General features: G+C 38.1%; 1 protein-coding gene and 1 long non-coding RNA gene across 2 annotated transcripts; both read left to right on the top strand.

The window, feature by feature from the left end:
* Positions 1 to 740: 740 nt before the first annotated feature.
* On the top strand, positions 741 to 18776 carry LOC123878856. The gene is made up of 3 exons (XR_006798895.1): positions 741 to 754; positions 1233 to 1241; positions 18641 to 18776. It is a non-coding gene; the product is annotated as an uncharacterized LOC123878856 (long non-coding RNA).
* Positions 3720 to 18457, top strand: LOC123878833 (CLIP domain-containing serine protease 14D-like). The gene is made up of 10 exons (XM_045926180.1): positions 3720 to 3987; positions 6124 to 6230; positions 10106 to 10203; positions 11171 to 11307; positions 12199 to 12350; positions 13111 to 13223; positions 13660 to 13812; positions 14353 to 14482; positions 14903 to 15034; positions 18157 to 18457. Exons 1-10 carry the CDS (start codon positions 3921 to 3923, stop codon positions 18322 to 18324), a joined length of 1257 nt encoding a protein of 418 aa, XP_045782136.1. The 5' UTR covers positions 3720 to 3920; the 3' UTR covers positions 18325 to 18457.
* Positions 18777 to 20065: the final 1289 nt, after the last annotated feature.

The following is a 20065-nucleotide window of genomic DNA, read 5'->3' as shown; positions in this document are numbered from 1 at the left end:
CGCAGTTCAGCTGCAGTTCAGTTCGAGTGCGTGGGCACCTTAAAACCTAACCTAACCCGGGCCGGTCGCTTGTTTGGGATGCAACGTGTGTAGACACTTTAGCTGCATCCCACACTAGGCGACCTCCTCTGTGGCGGATGCAGCGGCCACCAGCGCCGAACGGGCCAAAAGGCGCAAATAGACCTCGATGGGAGTTTCATATTTGTGCCTTTTGGCGTGGAGACCTTGGGGCCGTGGGGCTTGGGGACTCTGAGCTTTTTTTGAGATTTCGAAAAGGGTTATCGAGTTAACCGGGGACCCGAGAGCTGGCAGCTACCTTGGGCAAAGAATTAGTTTGGCCATCCAAAGGGGTAATGCTGCCAGCATCTTGGGTACAATGCCCCGCTGCGGTGGTCTCGACGAGATTTTAGATTCAATTTAATTATTTTTTATTTTTTATAGAATTGTCAATTACTATTATACCTTTGAAAATAATTAATCTATCTATACATATAATAAAATTGTAGAAAAGTGGTGTCTGTACAATGGAAATATATAAAAAAAAGTGGCAGGGGTTGTTATTATATCGATGCCAAACCCGAAATTGTAATTAAATTTTTTTTGTCTGTTTGTCTGTTTGTCTGTGTGTTTGTGCACGCTAATATCAGAAGCGGCTTATTCGATTTAGATACGGTTTTCACTAAAATATTGTAGTAAGCTTCACTTAACATTTAGTGTTTATTTCATGTCAATCGGTTCATAAAAAAAAAGTTATGTCAATTTAAAGAATCACGGCGAACATTTTTAACGTACAGAGTACGGGAGGTAGGGGAGCATTGGGCAGTCGGGAGGTTTGGGCACCCCCTCATTCCTCAAAATGTATTCTAGATATTTTTTGTTTTCTACCACAGCACTATAATTTAATAACTGGCAACACCGCTTATAAAAAGTGTCAGCTGTCATTTCACTTGGTTGTCAAGTTACATGCGCTTAACGGTTTGTAGCGTACAGAAGTAAATATTTTGATTGTGATTTGAAGAAACATAACACAGAAATCTGCAAGAAAGTGGAAGTATCTGTGTTAACTTCTTCTATTGTGTTTAATGAAGATTATATTTACCTGTCAATTAGGATTCAACATTTGATAAAAATAAACTTATTCAAATCTATTTGAAAAGTGAGGCTATGGGGAGCATTGGGCACACAGGTAAGAGGGAGGTTTGGGCATGCCCAATGCTCCCTCTGTTTTTAAGTGTTTTTTGGTGCCATTGAAAAAAAATGCCAGATAACTGGACCAAGAAGAAACTTGCATCCAAAGATTAGATAAGGGGATTTTTAAAAGACAACCTGAGCTTTCGATAAGGACACCAGAAGCTACCAGTCTCTCACGGGCCACAAGTTTCAATAAGAAAAATGTCGGAGATTTTTTGAAAATCTTAAAACTTTATATGAACGACATCGCTTCGGTCCAGTTTGAGAAATTAATTCGAGTATCGACTAATTTGTGAGAATAGTCGATACTAGAATTAATTTCTTAAACTGGACCCTTTCAAGCAAAGATTTTTATATAAACCTGTGAGGATGATACTGCCACTGTCGCAATTAAAATACCATAAGCTGCCTACGTTGTCGTATTAGTTTAAAAATTGCGAAAAACCAAATTAAATTTGATTTCGCGGGCAGGCCCGTCTTATGCCCCTTAAAATATAAATTATTAAAATATAATTAAGTCCAACATCGTGCATTACCTATTGATTCTAAGTCACATTCTTTAATTTTTCTAAAGTCTATGATAAGAAAAACTGTTTGTCTTACAATTTTTATAGCAATGTTATATAATACTTAAGCATAGTAATATAGTGAAGCAATATCGTGCATATTAAATTCAGTGCCCAAACCTCCCTATAGGGGTGCCCAAACCTCCCTCCCAGTGGGAGGTTTGGGCACTTTGGACATGTGTTCGAAGATCTTTCGTAACTTTGAGACTAATTATAATACCAAAACTTTTCTTAGCAATAATTACTGCCAAATATGTGTGCTTGATATATTTGGAATACAATTTTTATTATGATAAAAAATAACAGTTTTATTAACATTTATGTAAAAAAGTGCCCAATGCTCCCCTACCTCCCCTACTACACGCCTCGCGCCAGAGCGTCCGTGGCTATATAAAGCGCGCTGAGAGCCATTCCACGCGAACGAAGTCGCGGGCACAGCTAGTAAAAAATAAATAACTAACCAAACGATTTATACATATCATGATCAACCCATCCACCCACTACTGAGTACGGGTCTTCTCTCAGAAATGAGAAGGGTTTAAATGTCCTAGTCCATCACGCTGGCTCAATGCGGATTGGCAGACTTCACACACCTTTGAGTACATTATGGAGAACTCTCAAGCATGCAGGTTTTCTTAAGAGCAAGGCGCATAGTTCCGAAAGTTAGAGGTGCGTTCCCGGGATCGAACCCCGAACGGCAGGCCGTCTTTACCACTAAGCTATCACCGCTTACATTCCATATCTATTATGTAAATTATAATTTTCCTCAATATTTCCTGTTTATTGACAATATCCAGAGGTACATTATGACTAGGTACCTACTTGTGTTTTTACCCGACTACGGTAAAGCCAAAAGGAAGAGTAGTGATTTTAGCAATCTATGTATGTATGTATGTATGTGTGTTTGAATCCAGATTCAGTGTGTTCCGCCGTAGAGCCTAAACTACTGGGCCGATTTTGATGAATGAGGTGTCAATTGATTCGTTGTAAAGGCCCGGGTGACATAAGCTATATTTTATACGAAAAAAATTGACCTAACGGCTGTTACATCAAAAAGAGTGGAGGTCTCCAAAAATTTTTATTTTTGCTATTGTATCGAGTGAGATGTCAAATGAAAGAGGAGAAAATTTTGAGCTCATGTATATAAATGTACAATAACATTAAAATACACCAAGCGATAGCAAAACAATTTTACTCTAATATCACACTAATATTATAAAGGAGAAAGTTTGTATGTGTGTGTGTGTGTATGTTTGTTACTCCTTCACGCAAAAACTACTGGACGGATTTGGCTGAAATTTAGAATGGCAATAGATTATACCCTGGATTAGCACATAGACTACTTTTTATCCCGGAAAATCAAAGAGTTCTCACGGGAATTTTAAAAAACCTACATCCACGCGAACGAAGTCGCGGGTATCAGCTAGTTTCAGTATGTGTTAAGACCGCAGTCGGGTTATCAATTTTATCTTGTTATTTATTTATTTAATTACAGTGAAAATTTTACACCAAACTTTAAATGCAAACAAAGTTTAAATGCGAAAGTGCGTTTGTTTGCTGGTTTGTTGGTTTGTTTATGGTGAAAAGTTTTTTCTCTAAGCCTAATTGATTTTGGGCGATGCGATGTAAAAGCGCCTTATGTTTAGTGAAAACGGGCATTATTATTATTATAAGCCTACCTCTAAAACTTTTTTTTTAATTTGTAATTATTTTTTAACTTTTTTTTTACATTTTTTTTGTTTTTTTTTTTGTTTTTCTTAATATTAAGTATATATACATATTTTTTTAAATTTTTTTTTTCATATAAACGAGCATTAGTCAGCCTTTAATTAACAAAGTATAGGCACAGGTTTAAATAGATGACCATTATAATATTATGACGTATATAATGAATATAATTAACGAACATGACTCAGTTTCTAAAACCACAGTGTAAAATGTAAATAAATATAAATACAAGGAAACTCAGTTCATAGTTTGATACGGCATACGAAGGACGTATAACAAACTGTAAAAAAAATTGTTTACTTTAAGTTTTCTCATAAAACTGTTAGATTTTGTAAACCGTGGTGTAATTTGTATATTAATTAGTTCGTGAATAAAACATTTTTTTAGTGTTTTTAGTGCATTTTAATTTAAAAGTTATAAAATTGTTAACTCAAAATGGCATTTAAAGTATTATTCCTAGTGTTTTTTGTGGCTTTTGCTATTAAAGCGCAATCTGAAGAAGGTACGTAACAATTTTTTTTAAATATTTTTAATTCAAGGGGCGGACCAACAAATTCTTGAAAGTCCGGCAACGTATGGCAGTATTTCTGATACCTATTGCAAATGTTCATGGGCGGCGGTAATCACTTAACATTAGGTGCCCCACCGCAATCATTTGGTCGCTATTTTTGTACAATATATCAGTCAACTCATTTTTTCCTTTTATATGGATAGATAGGTAATTACTAGGAGCCGTAAACTTGCGGTCTGTGGACTTCGTCTGTGTGGTGTTAGCTGGCGGGCGTGCTCTGCCTTTTTGGAGTGTTTTTTTTTTTGGTAAAACTGACTGGAAAGCGCTCTAAGGGGGTGCCGTGCGTATGTCGGCGAGCGCCGGCACAGACGGGGTCCATACTTGTATAGTTTAGCTAACTTGTTACAAATAACTACAAACTTGACATTGGCTAATCTTTGTAAAGCCAGACGAGAGATAAAAAAAATAGGTCTGTTGGTAATTTCTGCAGTGCTTTGAAGGGTTCAATGAACTTCAGTAAGTTGCAATGCCCGCGTGGATTTAGGGTTCCGTACTCAAAGGGTGCCAACCACAGTTTTACGTTATTACTACTCTGCGCTGTCCCTCCGTCCGTCTGCCCGTACGTCTGTCTATCAGCGGGCTTTATCTCATGAACTATAATAGGTAGAGACTTGAAATTTTCACAGAATGTGTATTTCTATTGCTATAACAACAAATATACAATTACAATGCCGCTGCCATAAAATTTACGAAAAATCCAGCTAAAAGCGAGTCAGACTTGCGCACCGAGAGTTCTGTAGGTGCTCGGGTATTTTTTCGACATTTTGCACGATAAATCAAAAATTCTTACGTATAAAAATTAATGAAAATCTGTTTTAGAATATACAGGTAAAGCCCTTTCATATGATACCCCACTTGGTAAGTATATTTAATTTAACTTACTTTAACAATTTAAATTTTTTGTGATGTAAAGAAATTCACGGTTTTTGATTTTTTTTTCCTTCCTACTTGTGCTATAAAACCTACCTACCTACCAAATTTCATGATTCTAGGTCAATGGAAAGTACCTACTCTATAAGTTTTCTTGTCAGACACGACAGACGGATAGACGGACAGTAGATAGACGACAACAAAGTAATCCTATTGCGGTACGGAACCCTAAAAAAAGTATTATTTCTGGCACGAAACCCTTCGTATGCGAGTCCGACTCGAACTTGACGAATTTTTTAATTGACGCGAACGAACCTCTCTGAGTGCGAAAACTTGTTGATAAAATAAACCATCGCGACGCATCTGCATAAATTATGCTGACCTCAAGATAACCGTTATAAAATATTATAATTATAACTGTCGTCTATCCGTCGATCCGATAAAAGTCTAAAATAAAGTCAGACTCTACTTTCTCACCTTCTAAAGTCAGCGGAAAATGATAAATGAAATGATAAATGATACTTTCTCACTTTCTTCTAAAGTCGGCCATTACCGGAAAATGATAAATGATAAAAGAGCGTGGATTTGACCTGCAGCTCGCTCCAGCAATGCGCGGGACTTCAATCACTTTTATACATGGCATAATATTGTATATCAAATCTTTGAAAAGAGCAGCCGCCGAGTTTCTTGCTGGTTCTTCTCGGTAGGAAAGGCATTCCGAACCAGTGGTAGATGCACTTGACGATTCAAAAGTACTTGTGAAAATTTAATTGAATAAAAAAAGAAAAATACATTGATTTTTGAATTTTTTGACAAAAAATACAACTCCACTCATATAATTTAAGAGCCCGGGAGAGCCAGCCCTTCATTAAAAGCTGAAAGTTTCTCTGCGTATTGCCCCCAACACAGGGAAGAACGAAAAACTTCCAGCTTCTAAAAAATAACGAAGGTCTGGCACGCGTTGACTCTCTCTATGAGTATGAACTCATATTTTTAAGTGAAATTGTATGTTGCAATAAATGCAATAGCTAACTATAATCCTTGCAAATTTCCAAGGGTTATACTTAGGTAGCTAAATTTCAGGGTAGTTTTGCTGTTTCGTGTCGGCTCTTCTCGGTAGAATTTTCTTTCCGAACCAGTGGTAGAGTCCAGAAAGTCCCGACTTACTATGAAGTTAAATTGTTTTTATGGTTGCAGGTGACAGATGTACAGACAGAAGCAGTGGCATGCAGGGGGTCTGTTTAAACATACGAAGATGTCAAACAGCTATCGACGCCATAAGAAATAAGAAGGGGACCCCACAAGTAAGCTTCTATATTTTTACTCGACTACGGCAAAGCCAAAAGGAAGTGTAATGATTTTAGCAGTCTACGTATGTATGTTTGTATTTCGAGTATCTGTGTTACAGCTAGTCCCTAAACTACTGGACCGATTTTGATGAATGAGGTGTCAATCGATTCGTCGTAAAGGTCCGGGTGACATAGGCTACGTTTATACGAAAAAAAATTGACCTAACGTACGTAGACTACGTAACGTAATAGTTACGTAGACTAAAACGTGCTAAAATCATAACCCTTCCTTTTGGCTTTGCCGCAGTCGGGTAATAAATAAAAATAAGATGTTCTACGTCTCCCAAGCTCTCGTCACTACCTGCTAACCGATAGCCTGGAGCCTGGAAGCCATCAAACATTTATTTATTTATTTATCATATAACATCCATACATACACCTGTCACTACATACAAACTTTTACCTTTATTATACGAGTATTAGTGTGATAATAGGATATGCGACTCATGTACTAACGCCGAAAGACGTTGTTATGCCGATTTCTTGACGTATGAGGACGTTGTTTGTGTGAAATTCAGTCAGTTAAAAATCCAAAAAAATACATCCTAAAGATGATTTGTCTTGCTTTTACCCAATCTATTAACTTATTACATTCTTTGTTTTGTGAAAATCACATCACATCACACTATCACACTTAATATTATAAAGGCGAAAGTTTGCATGTGTGTGTGTGTGTATGTTTGTTACTCCTTCACGCAAAAACTACTGGACGGATTTGGCTGAAATTCGGAATGGAGATAGATAATATCCTGGATTAGCACATAGGCTACTTTTTATCCCGGAAAACCAAAGAGTTCCAACGGGATTTTGAAAAACCGAAATCCACGCGGACGAAGTCGCGGGCGTCAGCTAGTATATTGCAATAAAACTTAAAGCTAACCTTATCTAATTACTGTACAAGTCATGCCCGCATGGAATGGTGCCAAGAATACTGGCTGCATTTTCGCGCTGGACAGCCAGGCTGATCCGTTGCGCAAAAAATACTTTAATAGCTGCTTAGTCACCTACGCGAATCCCAAATGACAACAGGTGCACATAAAATAAACCGCATTTATTTTTATTTGGGTTAAACATGACGGAGAGGAAAAACCCTTGGAAGTCATAATATTGTATAGAGACTACATTATAATCCATACTAATATTATAAATGCGAAAGTGTGTCTGTCTTTCTGTCTGTCTGTCTATCTGTCTGTCTGTCTGTATATCTGTCTGTCTGCTACGTTTTCACGGCCCAACTGCTGAACCGATTTTAATGTTTGGTACAGACTTGGGATACATCCCGGGGAAGGACATAGGCTACTTTTGATCCAGGAAAATCAAAGAGTTCCTAAAGGATTTCAAAAAACCGAACTGCACGCGGGCGAAGCCGCGGGCATCCTCTAGTATGTCTATATATCTGATAATAAAGTCTCATACTATAGGTAGGTATATATAGGTAGGTAATAATAAAATTACGGTTCAAACTTTGTTGACACTTTCAATTAAAACGTAACTTTGACAAGAGTAAAATAGAAATTTATAACACCCCCGACAAGTGAAGGTTACAGTAACTAGAAAAGAGCTGATAACTTTCAAACGGCTGAACCGATTTTCTTGGATTATAGCTAAGAACACTCTCGATCAAGCCACCTTTCGAACAAAAAAAAAACGAAATTAAAGTTCATTAGTTTAGGAGCTACGATGCCACAGACAGATACACAGATACACACGTCCCTTTTTTTGGGTCGGGAGTTAAAAAAGACTCTTGTACAATTTCTTGCGTCTGTAAGTTGAAACTGGATTCATGTATTTCAGACTTACTGGAGTTGTCACTATACCTACCCATATTATAAATGCGAAAGTGTGTTGGTTTTTTGGTTTGTCCTTCAATCACGCCGTTAAAATGTGTGTTTTTTCATTAAAAAAAAGATTCTTACTTATTATAAAATGTATGTAATACTACCTGATGCCCGCGACTTCGTCCGCGTGGATTTAGGTTTTTCGAAATCCCGTGGGAACTCTTTGATTTTCCGGGATAAAAAGTAGCCTATGTGCTAATCCAGGATACTATCTATCTCCGTTCCGAATTTCAGCCAAATCCGTCCAATGGTTTTTGCGTGAAGGAGTAACAAACACACACACACACACACACACACATACAAACTTTCGCTTTTATAATATTAGTGTGATTTATGTGTATTGAAGTTCACAGAGCGATGATACAACCTTTATAAAAGGTTACATTTTACCTTTTATTATTAGACACAGATATTAGTTTCTAGAATATGTCTGCAAAATTTCATGGACTTTGGTTGCTTAATATTCAAATGAAATTGGAACTACGATTGTATGAAACGAGTGGAAACGAGTGACGGAGAGAGCCCTGTTAATAGATAAGTAACTAATGTGGTGTAACCGTTGGTATTAAATATAAATTAAATGGCAATTAGCACAATGTTTATGATAGATTTAACAAACGAGGAAGGACATTTATGGAACTTATCTTTACCTATACTTTAAGGCTTAGGCTGTGGTTACTTACTTATTTACTTACCTACTTACGGGGTAAATCCGACGTGTTGGGTCCGATGAAAGCATCGGGGTATGTAGGATTTTTACGTACTGAAACTCCCTCGATAGTCACCCTTAGCGCATAGTCACCCTCCTGTTTCTACAACCGCACCGCACGCCACCACAAGCAATTTCACCCTCACCACTTGGGTGCCTGGTGCACTTCGACCGCCCGTTGTGCCAGATCCTTTTTTCCGCGCACATACAAACTGTGGAATCAACTCCCATCGGCGGTGTTCCCACTAGATTACAACATGGGGTTATTCAAGGGACGGACCAATTAATTCCTGAAAGGCCGGCAACGCATCGGCGTTACCTCTGGTGCTGCAATTCATGGGCGTCGGTAATCACTTAACATCAGGTGACCCGCCTGCTCATTTGCTCGCTATCTTATTATTTAAAAAAAAGACCAAGTCGCGGGCACCATCTAGTTTAAAATAATAATGAAAACATTTTCTATCCTCTTATCATCTCTATCGTTCTCCTTAAGTGTGAAAAGCACAGCACGATCTTGACCTCAACTGGTACAAATTCCATACGTGAGACTTGACATGTGCCAGTTTTGCAATAATATTACTTTTTGTCACAGTTTAGCAAACGTATACAGTTGGGTAAAGATAGTGAACTTTTACACTGGAATTCGTAGTCCAGATAATAGAGACTTCTTTAGCGTAACATTCGGACGACCATCATTTCGTATTCATACTAATATTATAAATGCGAAAGTGTGTCTGTCTGACTGTCTGTCTGTCTGCTAGCTTTTCACTTTATAGGTACTGATTTTGATGAAATTTGGCACAGAGTTAGCTTACATCCTTAGGAAGGACGTAGGTTACTGATTATCCCGGAAAATCAAAGAGTTCCCACGGGATTCTTTCGTGGATCTAGGTTTTTAAAGATCCCGTGGGAACTGTTTGATTTTTCGGGATAAAAAGCCTATGCCTATGTCAATTACAAAGACGCAAGCTACCTCGGTACCTTTCATACAAATCGGTTAAGCGGATGGGTTTTTGAGAATCCCGTGGGAACTCTTTCGCATTTATAATCTTTTTATGGAAGTATGGAGTTAGTATAGAGGTAGGCATCCCGGAAATTGACATAGGCAACTTTTTATCCCGGAAAAGAAAAGAATTCCCATGGGATTTTTAAAAAGCTACCCACTCGGACGAAGTCGCGGGCACCATCTAGTTGTATATAAAAGTAATATTTTACAGTAGAATGTTGTGAGGCAGCTGGATATAGTAGCTATAGGTACTATTATGTCTGTCTGTCTGTTACAGCTGTGCTCGTTCTCGAGTAATGACCCCGTGGTGTGTTGCTTGGACAAGGCCACGCCCACCACCGTCAGAATACCGGTCGCCACTACTTCTACTCAAAGGTAAAGATCATCTCATCATTAATCGTTGGTCCACTACCTGAGCACGGGTGTCCTCTTAGAAAGAGAAGAGCTTATGGCGAAAAGAGACGGAGAAAAGATTCTGTCCTGTCGGATTTTTTCCTTTACTTGTGCTATAAGACCTACCTACCTGCCTTTCATGATTCTAGGTCAACGGGAAGTACCCTATAGGTTTTCTTGACAGACACTATAACAGACGGACGGACAGACAGACAGACAGACAGACAGACAGACAGACAGACAGACAGTAAAGTGATCCATTTGAGATACAGATTACGGCTGGAATCAATTATATGTTTCGTTTTAATTGAAACTTAAGTTAGCAAATTCAAATTCAAAATATTTTTATTCAATCAGACTTTTACAAGTACTTTTGGATCGTCAACAGCATCTACCACTGGCTCGGAATGCCTTTCTTACCGAGAAGAACCAGCAAGAAACTCGGCGGTTGCTCATTTCAAAGATTTGATCTATACTAATAAATAAAATTGAAGTGTGTCTGTTTCAACGGGTTAATCTTCGGAATGGCTAAACCTATTTTGACAAAACATTCACAGACAAGTAAAGGATTAACCAAGGAGTAACATAGGCTACTTTTTTAACCGACTTTGGAAAATGGAGGAGTTGTGTTTTCTACCTATGTACACTGATATCTCCGAGATTTCTGAACCGATTTTCGTCTTTTTTTTTTAAATCGATAAAGGAACTTTGCAACATTGTTCCATAAAAATTTGGATTCCAACTCCTCAATCCTGATGCTGCAGAGGACCTGACCAACCCACACGGGCGAAGCTGTACATCATCTAGTATACACAGTATTATGGCATGTATAAAAGTAATTGAAGTCCCGCACATTGCTGGAGCGAGCTGCAGGTCAAAGTACTGCTCTATAATTAGCTCTGTCTCATTTTAGTGCATTGCCTATAACTTGTTTTGTTTGTGTTTCCAGGCCTTCAGCTACCACGGAGTACGTGCCCCCAGTGTACGACTATGTCCTCAACACCGGGGGACAGAAGGTCACGGACGACTGCGAGCCCATTCCCGCCAACCAGACCGTGCCCAAGACGGGCTCCAAGGCTTTCGACAGTAAGTTGAAGTAAAACTTTATTTGACCGCGCGAAAAGAGATCTTCGAGTCTTCATAGTGAGATTGAAGATACTTGTGGTGCCATCTAGTAAGATTGTTGTGAGTTGCTTTCCATCATTGATTCGTGTCGTGTCAACATATGGTGACAGCGACAAAACTAGCGCTTTGCTGCAGTCAAACCTTCTGGAAAGTGATGATGCAGCCTGAGATGGAGCGCGCTTGCTTAGAAGATACCTATTCACTTTTGAATTGAAGGTACCTAATTAATTGGAGGGGAAAACTGATGCCGGAAAGGCGTCCCATACCCTAGACTCCTAGAGGGTCAAATCAGAAACGAGGAGGCAAATCGCGTTCGGCTACCACGGAGTATGTGCCGTTTTATATGACCGTGCGAAGACAGATCTTCGATAGATCGAACCAATTTTTTTTGTACAAAAGCCGTGCATCAGTGTCTTCCTCAATCTTCCTCCGAGAGGGTGTCATGTAAATGTGTGTGGAATTTCAACGACGTGCGGCCACTAGACCAAAATCAATCAATCAATCAGCCTATTTGCGTCCACGGCTGGACATGGGCCTTCTCGAGGGCGCGCCACCACACAGTACGGTCCTAACTAAGAGCCTCGATAGCTCAACGGTTGAGGAGCGGACTGAATTCCGAAAGGTTGGCGATTCAAACCCCACCCGTTGCACTATTGTCGTACCCACTCCTGGCACAAACTATACGCTTAATTGGAGGGGAAAGGGGGGTATTAGTCATGATTAGCATGGCTAATATTCTTGAAAAAATAAAACTCCGAGCCCACTCACTTCCCACTAGCTTCTTAGCCGATGTCTTAAAACCCCTAGGTTATCACCGCTTTTTGTTACATTTTTAGTTTTGTGTTTTCCCAGAATGTATAGAATACCAAGAGAAGTTAGTCTACCCGTGCCTCAAGAGCGTGGCGCTGACTGGTAAGAAGGCGCGCACAAATCGATGCAAGCACAACGCCAAGGACCTCATCGTGGGTGGCGTGGCTGCTTCCGAGGACGAGTTCCCCCACATGGTGAGTGGTCACCGTACCTAAATAATTTTTAAATACAAATCAAAATTTGCGGGGACCGGCAGGATCCTGTAAACCCTACCTTAAGCCATGGCGCTTCCAGGTTAGCCCGTTTCCTTTTTAGTCTACATCAACATTCATCATTGACTAAGAACCCACGTGGGCCAGACCTTCGTTATTTTATTAAAGCTGAAAGTTTCTCTATTGTCCCCAACACAGGGAGGAACAATACCTATTCCTTTTGAGGTAGGAACCCTAAAAAATCGGCTTAGAGAAAGATTATTCCAAATTCAAACTTATCATACCTAGTAGGTAACGTTTCTGAACAGTTGTGAGGAACAAGCATTATTCCAAATTCAAACTTTTTTTTTCTCTGGCTTTTCAAAGATTAGCCAATGTCAAGTTTGTAGTTATTTGTAACAAGTTAGTTAAACTATACAAGTATGGACCCCGTCTGTGCCGGCGCTCGCCGACATACGCACGGCACCCCTTTACAGCGCTTTCCAGTCAGTTTTAATTAAAAAAAAACACTCCAAAAAGGCAGAGCACGCCCGCCAGCTAACACCAACACAGACGAAGTCCAATTCAAACTTATTTTTCTGGACAGCTATTGTAATACATACTGTCCAGAAATGAAATTCCATCCATACTTAATTTTCTGGACAGTACTAGTAATACCGTCCGGGAAGTTTAACTTTCGAACTAATCTGAAGAGTATGGAATGTGCACATTTCATACCATTTTAAAAAAAATCGTTTTCCAGGCTCTGATAGGCTACGGCAACGACATCAACTCTGTGCAGTGGCTGTGCGGAGGATCCATCCTGAGTGAGAGATTCGTTCTCACGGCCGGCCATTGCACCTTCACCAGAAATCTGTGAGTACCTAATACTTACCCCTTTCACTTTGGACACAATATTATGGCCTATAAGTAGGTACTCTCTCTGTTACGTAATCCCATACAAATGATAGAGCCAAAAAGAAAAATCACTACAAAGTAAAATAGTTATTTGTTCAACAAGATAGCAAAATTCATTTTTGTTGCAAGTGCCTAGTTTGAACCCTGAGCGGGCGAAGGATTCTATAATAGAGTCACGAGCGTAGCGAGTGATTCTAAGTTAGAATCCTGAGTGTAGCGAGGGGTTCAAAGGCACAAGAAACAAAAACTTTGCTATCGTGTGATAGATACATATTTTGAGTAACCATATTTAAATAACCTTAGATAGGCCCTAACTAAACTATATCTTCCGTGATGTGTTAAAATTCTATCTATCTAATCTCACTATCTAAGTATCTTTTGTTTCATTTCTCAGTGGGGAAATAACGTACGTGCGAGTAGGAGCCCTGAAGCGCTCCGACCCGATGGATATCAGCCGGATATACCGAGTCAAGAGGATAGAGAAACATCCCGGATACAACTCTCCGCACAGATACAATGATATTGCGCTGGTCGAGACGGAGAAAGAGTGAGTACCTAAACGTCTAGGTGAAATATTATAATGACTAAGTATTTCTAGTTTATCCAAGGAATAGAAACCTTAATTTGCTGTAATCCCTCTGAAAAAGGCAAATCTGTGTGGTACAACATGCAGCATGCGACATGCACCGCCCGCCCTCCCACTGCTAAGAATACAGGAGAATCCAGCCACCAAGGAAGCCACCACGCAGCACCACACAAATCCACCAGAACACACTCGACGCACGTTTCGCTCCGACACCGGAGCATCCTCAGGAGATGTAGACCTTACAATGTGCATTGTAAATTTTGCTTTTCCTGCATGTTTATCAGTGGGAGGGCGGGCGGTGCACATCGCATGCTGCATTTTGCACCATACAGATTTGCAGATTTGGTCTTATAGCAAATTAAGCTTTTGATTCCTTGTAGGTACCTATATCATTGATTTCCGCGAAGTAACGTTTGCTTCTATACATTTACCTACCTATACTGACTATACTGACTGACTAATATATATTAACTGACTAAAACGGGCGTATCACATTTCCAGGATGACCCTGGGACAGTTTGCGGTGCCCGCGTGTCTGGATACCAATTCCCCCAACAACTACCAGCAGGCTTTAGCGAGCGGGTGGGGCGCCACGCAGAACCGGGGTGCCACCGCTGATCAGCTGCAGAAGGTAAGGTTCCGTACCTCAAAAGGGAAAACGGAACCCTGATAGGATCACTTCGTTGACTGTCTGTCTGTCAAGAAAACCTATAGGGTAGGTACTTCCCGTTGACCTAGAATCAGGAACGGCAGGTCTTATAACACAAGTAAAGGAAAAATCGGAAAACCATGAATTTGTGGTTACATCACCAAAAAAATTAATTTAAATGTTTCAATTTTCAAAGTAAGATAACTATACCAAGTGGGGTATCATATGAAAGGGCTTTACTTGTACATTCTAAAACAGATTTTTATTTATTTTTACGCATAACAGTTTTTCATTTATCGTGCAAAATGTTGGAAAAATACCCGAGTACGGAACCCTCGGTGCGCAGGTCTGAGTCGCACTTGGCTGGTTTTTATTACATTGTTTTAACGTTATTTGATTCAGGTGATCCTGCAAAAGTTCACGACAGAGGAGTGTACGAGCATGTTCCCCCCGCATCGCCTCATGAAGGACGGCTTCGACGCCAACACTCAGATCTGTTATGGAGACAAGAATGCAGAGAAGGACACCTGCCAGGTGCGTACCTCTTGACTTTTGGTAGATAGATAGATAGATAGATAGAGAGAGAGATAGATAGATAGACAGATAGATAGATAGATAGATGAAATCTTTATTGCACACATTAACATGAAATAACATGAAAAGAAACACAACACAAAAGGAAGAAAACAGAAAAGCAATAGTGTGCAAAGGCGGCCTTATTGCTTAGAGCAATCTCTACCATAATAATCATAATCATAATTAATTTATTGCAAATACACGTTTACACATAACATAGCATAAGTAGATAGATGGAAAAATTCTGTGGTCGTAAGGAAAAGGGGCACAAGTCAGATACGCGGCTACAGCTCGTTTCGCCAGTACGGACCAAAGAAAGAAATTAGTCGAGACAGCGTTTCTTAAAATCAAGATACCGTTTGAAATATACATTATATTGTGATTTAATTTATAGTTTTCTTTTGTAAATGAGCTCATATAATAAATAATCCAATTTTTTTAAAATTTATTATTATATATTTTAAATTAATGTGACTTGTGCCTCTTTTCTAAACCCAACTTCGGCTGCCAACCTTACGTCATACTAACTTAGGCCATTTTTCAGTAAGTAGTTACTAATAAAAACGAACAAATTAAGATAATTTGTTTGTTATACTATTCATTAATTTGATAAAAATACTTATAATCTTAGATCACCGGATGTAGCTGGTTCAAATCTCAATAATTGGAAGTATTTGTGTTATTAACACAGATTTTTAGATGATTCTATGTTTATGTAAATGTGATTTTGATATTATATTATATTAAATATTATATTATATTAGATTAGATTTAGATTTATATTAGGTACATTTAATTTTTGTATGTCTGTAAATTATTTTTAAAAGTGATGTTAACAAGAATTGCTGCAAACCAAAGGTAAACCTTTATTTGCTGAAGGGTTCTTTGTTTCTTCAATTTACTAGATTAGCAAAATCTGCTTTTATTTGATGACTGTCAAGTTGGTGTCTCTTTTTCAATGGGCTCTACTAATTTAATTATCATATGTATCGCGTCATAGGTATTACACGTGTCTAGAACTGGCTTTTGAATTTAAGACCAGTGCTCTTAAATATTTTGCCAAAGTGTAATCTGAAAACTGGATATGTCTTCTTTATACATTTCGTACCCACATAAATTGTTAAGTTCAAGCCTAATAGAAGATAGGTTTTGCCTGTGTGTCGTCGTGAATAATGAGACCTATAAGTTAGGTAAGTCATAAAGTAAGTAGATTATGTGGTCAAGAATTAGTTATTCTTTTCTTCCGAAATTTTAGAAGGTGGAGTTGTAAGATCTAGTTTTGTCATTACTTGTAATAATGCCGGATATTTCAAAGAAGGATTTTTAATAACTGTTCGCATAAATTTGTCTGTCTCACAAAATGTCTGTTTGAAAGATTCTTATTTCAACTAAGACTTCTAAACTCCAGACAATCTAATCCCGAAATACATGGTCAATGTAATTGACATTTCTTCCAAAAATAAATTTTGTCCACTGATCGTTAAACGGACCTAAAATCTTTTTAGGACCATGTGAAATCAGTTGTGTTAAATATAAAACTCTCTTATTAAAATCACTATGGTTTCAGTACTCTTGAAATATCTGACTTTGCTGCTCAAAGGTAAATTTTATAAGCAGATTTCTTCCTGCAATCTGATTAATGTTTTACTCATAGATATGTGTTTTACTTTACTCGCACTAACTATTCTTCCTTTTTGGTATATATAATGTATCCTCTGTTTCTTTTAAGTTTTATAATCGACCTTATATTGTTGGTCTTCCTCTTTCTTTCGTTGTGAGTAAGATGAATCTAGAATAAGAAATATATTTTTGAATTTACCGGTAGTATACAAATTATACAACAAAATTATAGGAGTAGGGCGTAGGACTACGGACACGTTTTGACAACAAAAAATAACAAATAAATTATAACTAAACCGTTAACTAAGTAATAATAAATTAGAAAACTTATTACCTACTTAGGTACTTCCGAAGTGGTACAAAAGAATCCATAACTGACTTAAATGAAACAATGGTGGTGGAATCTTGCGCAAAGGTCCAGGTGCCTAACAAACAGTGTTGTCCTATAATGGGATCGGTTACCTAACGGTTCGATAGTAATAATTGGCCCAAAAAAACACCAAAACAATTAAACAGTGCAACTTCGGTCATTTATCATGAGCTTTTTTTGTTCTGAAACGCAACGATTTGAGAACTAAGTAGACATGATGCCATATTCCAAACCAAAAATTTTGCGAAATCTTGTTACAAGTAGGCATGATTTAAGTTGTGCCCCTATTCTTTGTTAAGAAGTGGTTAAGACAAACGATAATCGACTTGTGCCCAATTTTTGTTTAGTTTTTATTCTGGAATAAATAAAGTTTTCGTAAAATATGCCTTTTTCCCTTGAAGCTTGAAATAATATATTTCATTAGTGAGTTTTTGTAATTTTAGTGAAAAATGCGACTTGTGCCCCTTTTCCTTCCGACCACAGAATTTACCGCACACAAAACATGAAATAAGACAGAAATAAACTAAACACAATTGTACGCAAAGGCGGCCTTATTGCTCACAGCAATCTCCACCAGGCAAATGTGGGGCTTGGTAAAACGACAGACCATCGGGGCTAGCACGAAAGTTTACCCGAGTACGGCAAAGCCAAAAGGAAGGCTTATGAAATCATAAGCCTTCCTAATAAGTGTGCTAAAATTAGCAGTCTATGTACATTGTACTTATGTAGGTTTGTGTTTGTGTGTTTCCATCGTGGCGCCTAAACTACTGAGCCGATTTTTAACCGACTTCAAAAAAGGAGGAGGTTTCAAAAAATATTCAAAAATCTTTTTTTGTGTTGGTGTGCGGGGATTCCCCACGCCTCATATCCCGATTGCCATCTCGACCTGTCGCATAATATAGTAGACATGAACAAAGCAAAAAAAAAAAGTGTACCCACCTACCTAAATGATGTTTTCGTTATTTAAACAGACTAATATAAAAGAACTTATAGAATACCTACGCGTAAATTATGCAACGGGAGCGAAGCGAGCGCAAATTTTTCATTAATTTCACTATGCATTTAAACAAAAAAAATCTATTTCCTCCAGGGTGACAGCGGCGGTCCCCTCCAGCTAAAACACAAGCAAATCAACTGCATGTACACAGTGGTGGGGGTGACGTCCTTCGGTCGCGCCTGCGGGGTTAAGGGTGAACCCGGCATCTACACCAGGGTTGCCAACTATGTACCCTGGATCGAGAGCGTTGTGTGGCCATAGACTAACGTAAACCTTTAAAGAGCAACGCATAGAGAAGAAAGAGTGTTTTATTTTCAGTATCCTCCTCAGTATAAGATTTTGTTCGGACTTCGTCTGTGTTGGTGTTAGCTGGCGGGCGTGCTCTGCCTTTTTGGAGTGTTTTTTTTTTTTTGTTAAAACTGACTGGAAAGCGCTCTAAGGGGGACCCGTGCGTGTGTCGGCGAGCGCCGGCACAGACGGGGTCCACACTTGTATAGTTTAACTAATTTGTTACAAATAACTACAAACTTGACATTGGCTAATCTTTGTAAAGCCAGACGAGAGAGAGAAAAAAAAGATTTTGTTCTCACCAACAACGTTGATAGTATTTGAGAGTGGAAACACTTTAGCGTTAAAGCAAAATAGCTCTTAATTGCCTTGTTATAATGCTCAAGTTCTAATATATTACAGCCAGTGCTCCAAGCGAAAACGTTGTAAAATTAAAATCAATGGTAATGAATTTTTGACTTTAAATCAAGAACCTTTAGGTTCGTTTTACTTTGACATTATTTTGTTTCGACTCTCGAATACTACCAAAATTGGCGAGAAGTAAAATCATATACTAAGGGTACAAGGGAGGGTAGTTGCCAGCGCAATATAGTGATTAGCTCCGTAATTTTGTGAGAATATCAAATAGTTAAAGTGCAAAAGTCAGTGTATTTATAGTAATAAACAGAAGATTTATATATAATAATTACGTGCAAATGTTATCGTAATAAAAAGTGACCGATAAATACGTGGAAAAGTGCATCTTCGTTCTATCTACGCGAGACGACTGTACCAACATGGCGCCAATGTTCCATTGTTGCATCAATTAAATTGATCAATTTTAAGGCAAACTACTGCCCATTGTCAACCAAAACAATAAATAGACCAAGAGAAAATCCTACGAAGTAATTTTTTGTACCAAGTTTGATAATAATAAATGGAAATATGTACTATTAATTAGAAAATAAATATTTCGAAATAGACGATTATATCAAAAAACACGTAAACAGTGCGTAACGTAAGTGTTCCCAAATTGGTACGGCAGTCAAGAATGGATTAACAGGAAGAATCAGCAGTTGAATCATAATTATTATAAACAAAAAGTGACAAATAAAATTTAGTTATCATTAAAATCGATTCAAGATCTTGAAAGACGCCAGGCGCCATCTATCAACACGTAGTGGATCCAATATTTACGAGTCTTTACTACTCACCGCTAGATGGAAACATTTCTTTATTGACGCGCTGTTTATTATCAGTTTAACAAACGCCACCTACAAAGCAGTAAGTGAAACTTACAACCTTGGCTTGAATTACCGTTAGATGGAAATAGAAGTACTTTATTGGACATTTTTAAACTGTAAATTGTGAAAATTGAATGTAAATAAATAATACAAAATGGAAGAGATGATGAGAATGCTTAAAGAGATCCAAATAGATATGCAAGGTCAAAAACAAGAAATGAATAAAATACAAGACAATTTACAAAAAATTAACGAAAATATAAACCAAAAATTTGAAAATATTGAATCAAAAACCAAAGCATTAGAAGAAAAACTAGAAAAACAGCAGGCACGCATAGATATATTAGAACAACAAACGAAAAAAAGGAATTTATTACTTTTTGGGCTTGAGGAAAAAGAAAGATATTATAGTGAGCTGGAAGATACTGTTATTAATATAATAAATAAAAAGATGAAAATATCATGTGAAAAAAGGGACATAGAGTTGGTGA

This window comes from Maniola jurtina, chromosome 26, assembly GCF_905333055.1.
Source record: "Maniola jurtina chromosome 26, ilManJurt1.1, whole genome shotgun sequence".
Classification (NCBI taxonomy): Eukaryota; Metazoa; Arthropoda; class Insecta; order Lepidoptera; family Nymphalidae; genus Maniola; species Maniola jurtina.
The sequence above is the reverse complement of the archived record's forward strand: the minus strand, read 5'-3'. Positions and strand labels throughout refer to the sequence as shown.

What these genes read in the sequence shown, in the direction of transcription:
- LOC123878833 (XM_045926180.1), top strand. Translation starts at nt 3,921, where the DNA reads ATGGCATTTAAAGTATTATTCCTAGTGTTTTTTGTGGCTTTTGCTATT. An exon ending in TAAAGCGCAATCTGAAGAAG is followed by an intron (nt 3,988 to 6,123) that starts GTACGTAACAAT and finishes TTATGGTTGCAG; the next exon opens with GTGACAGATGTACAGACAGA. An exon ending in GCCACTACTTCTACTCAAAG is followed by an intron (nt 10,204 to 11,170) that starts GTAAAGATCATC and finishes TTGTGTTTCCAG; the next exon opens with GCCTTCAGCTACCACGGAGT.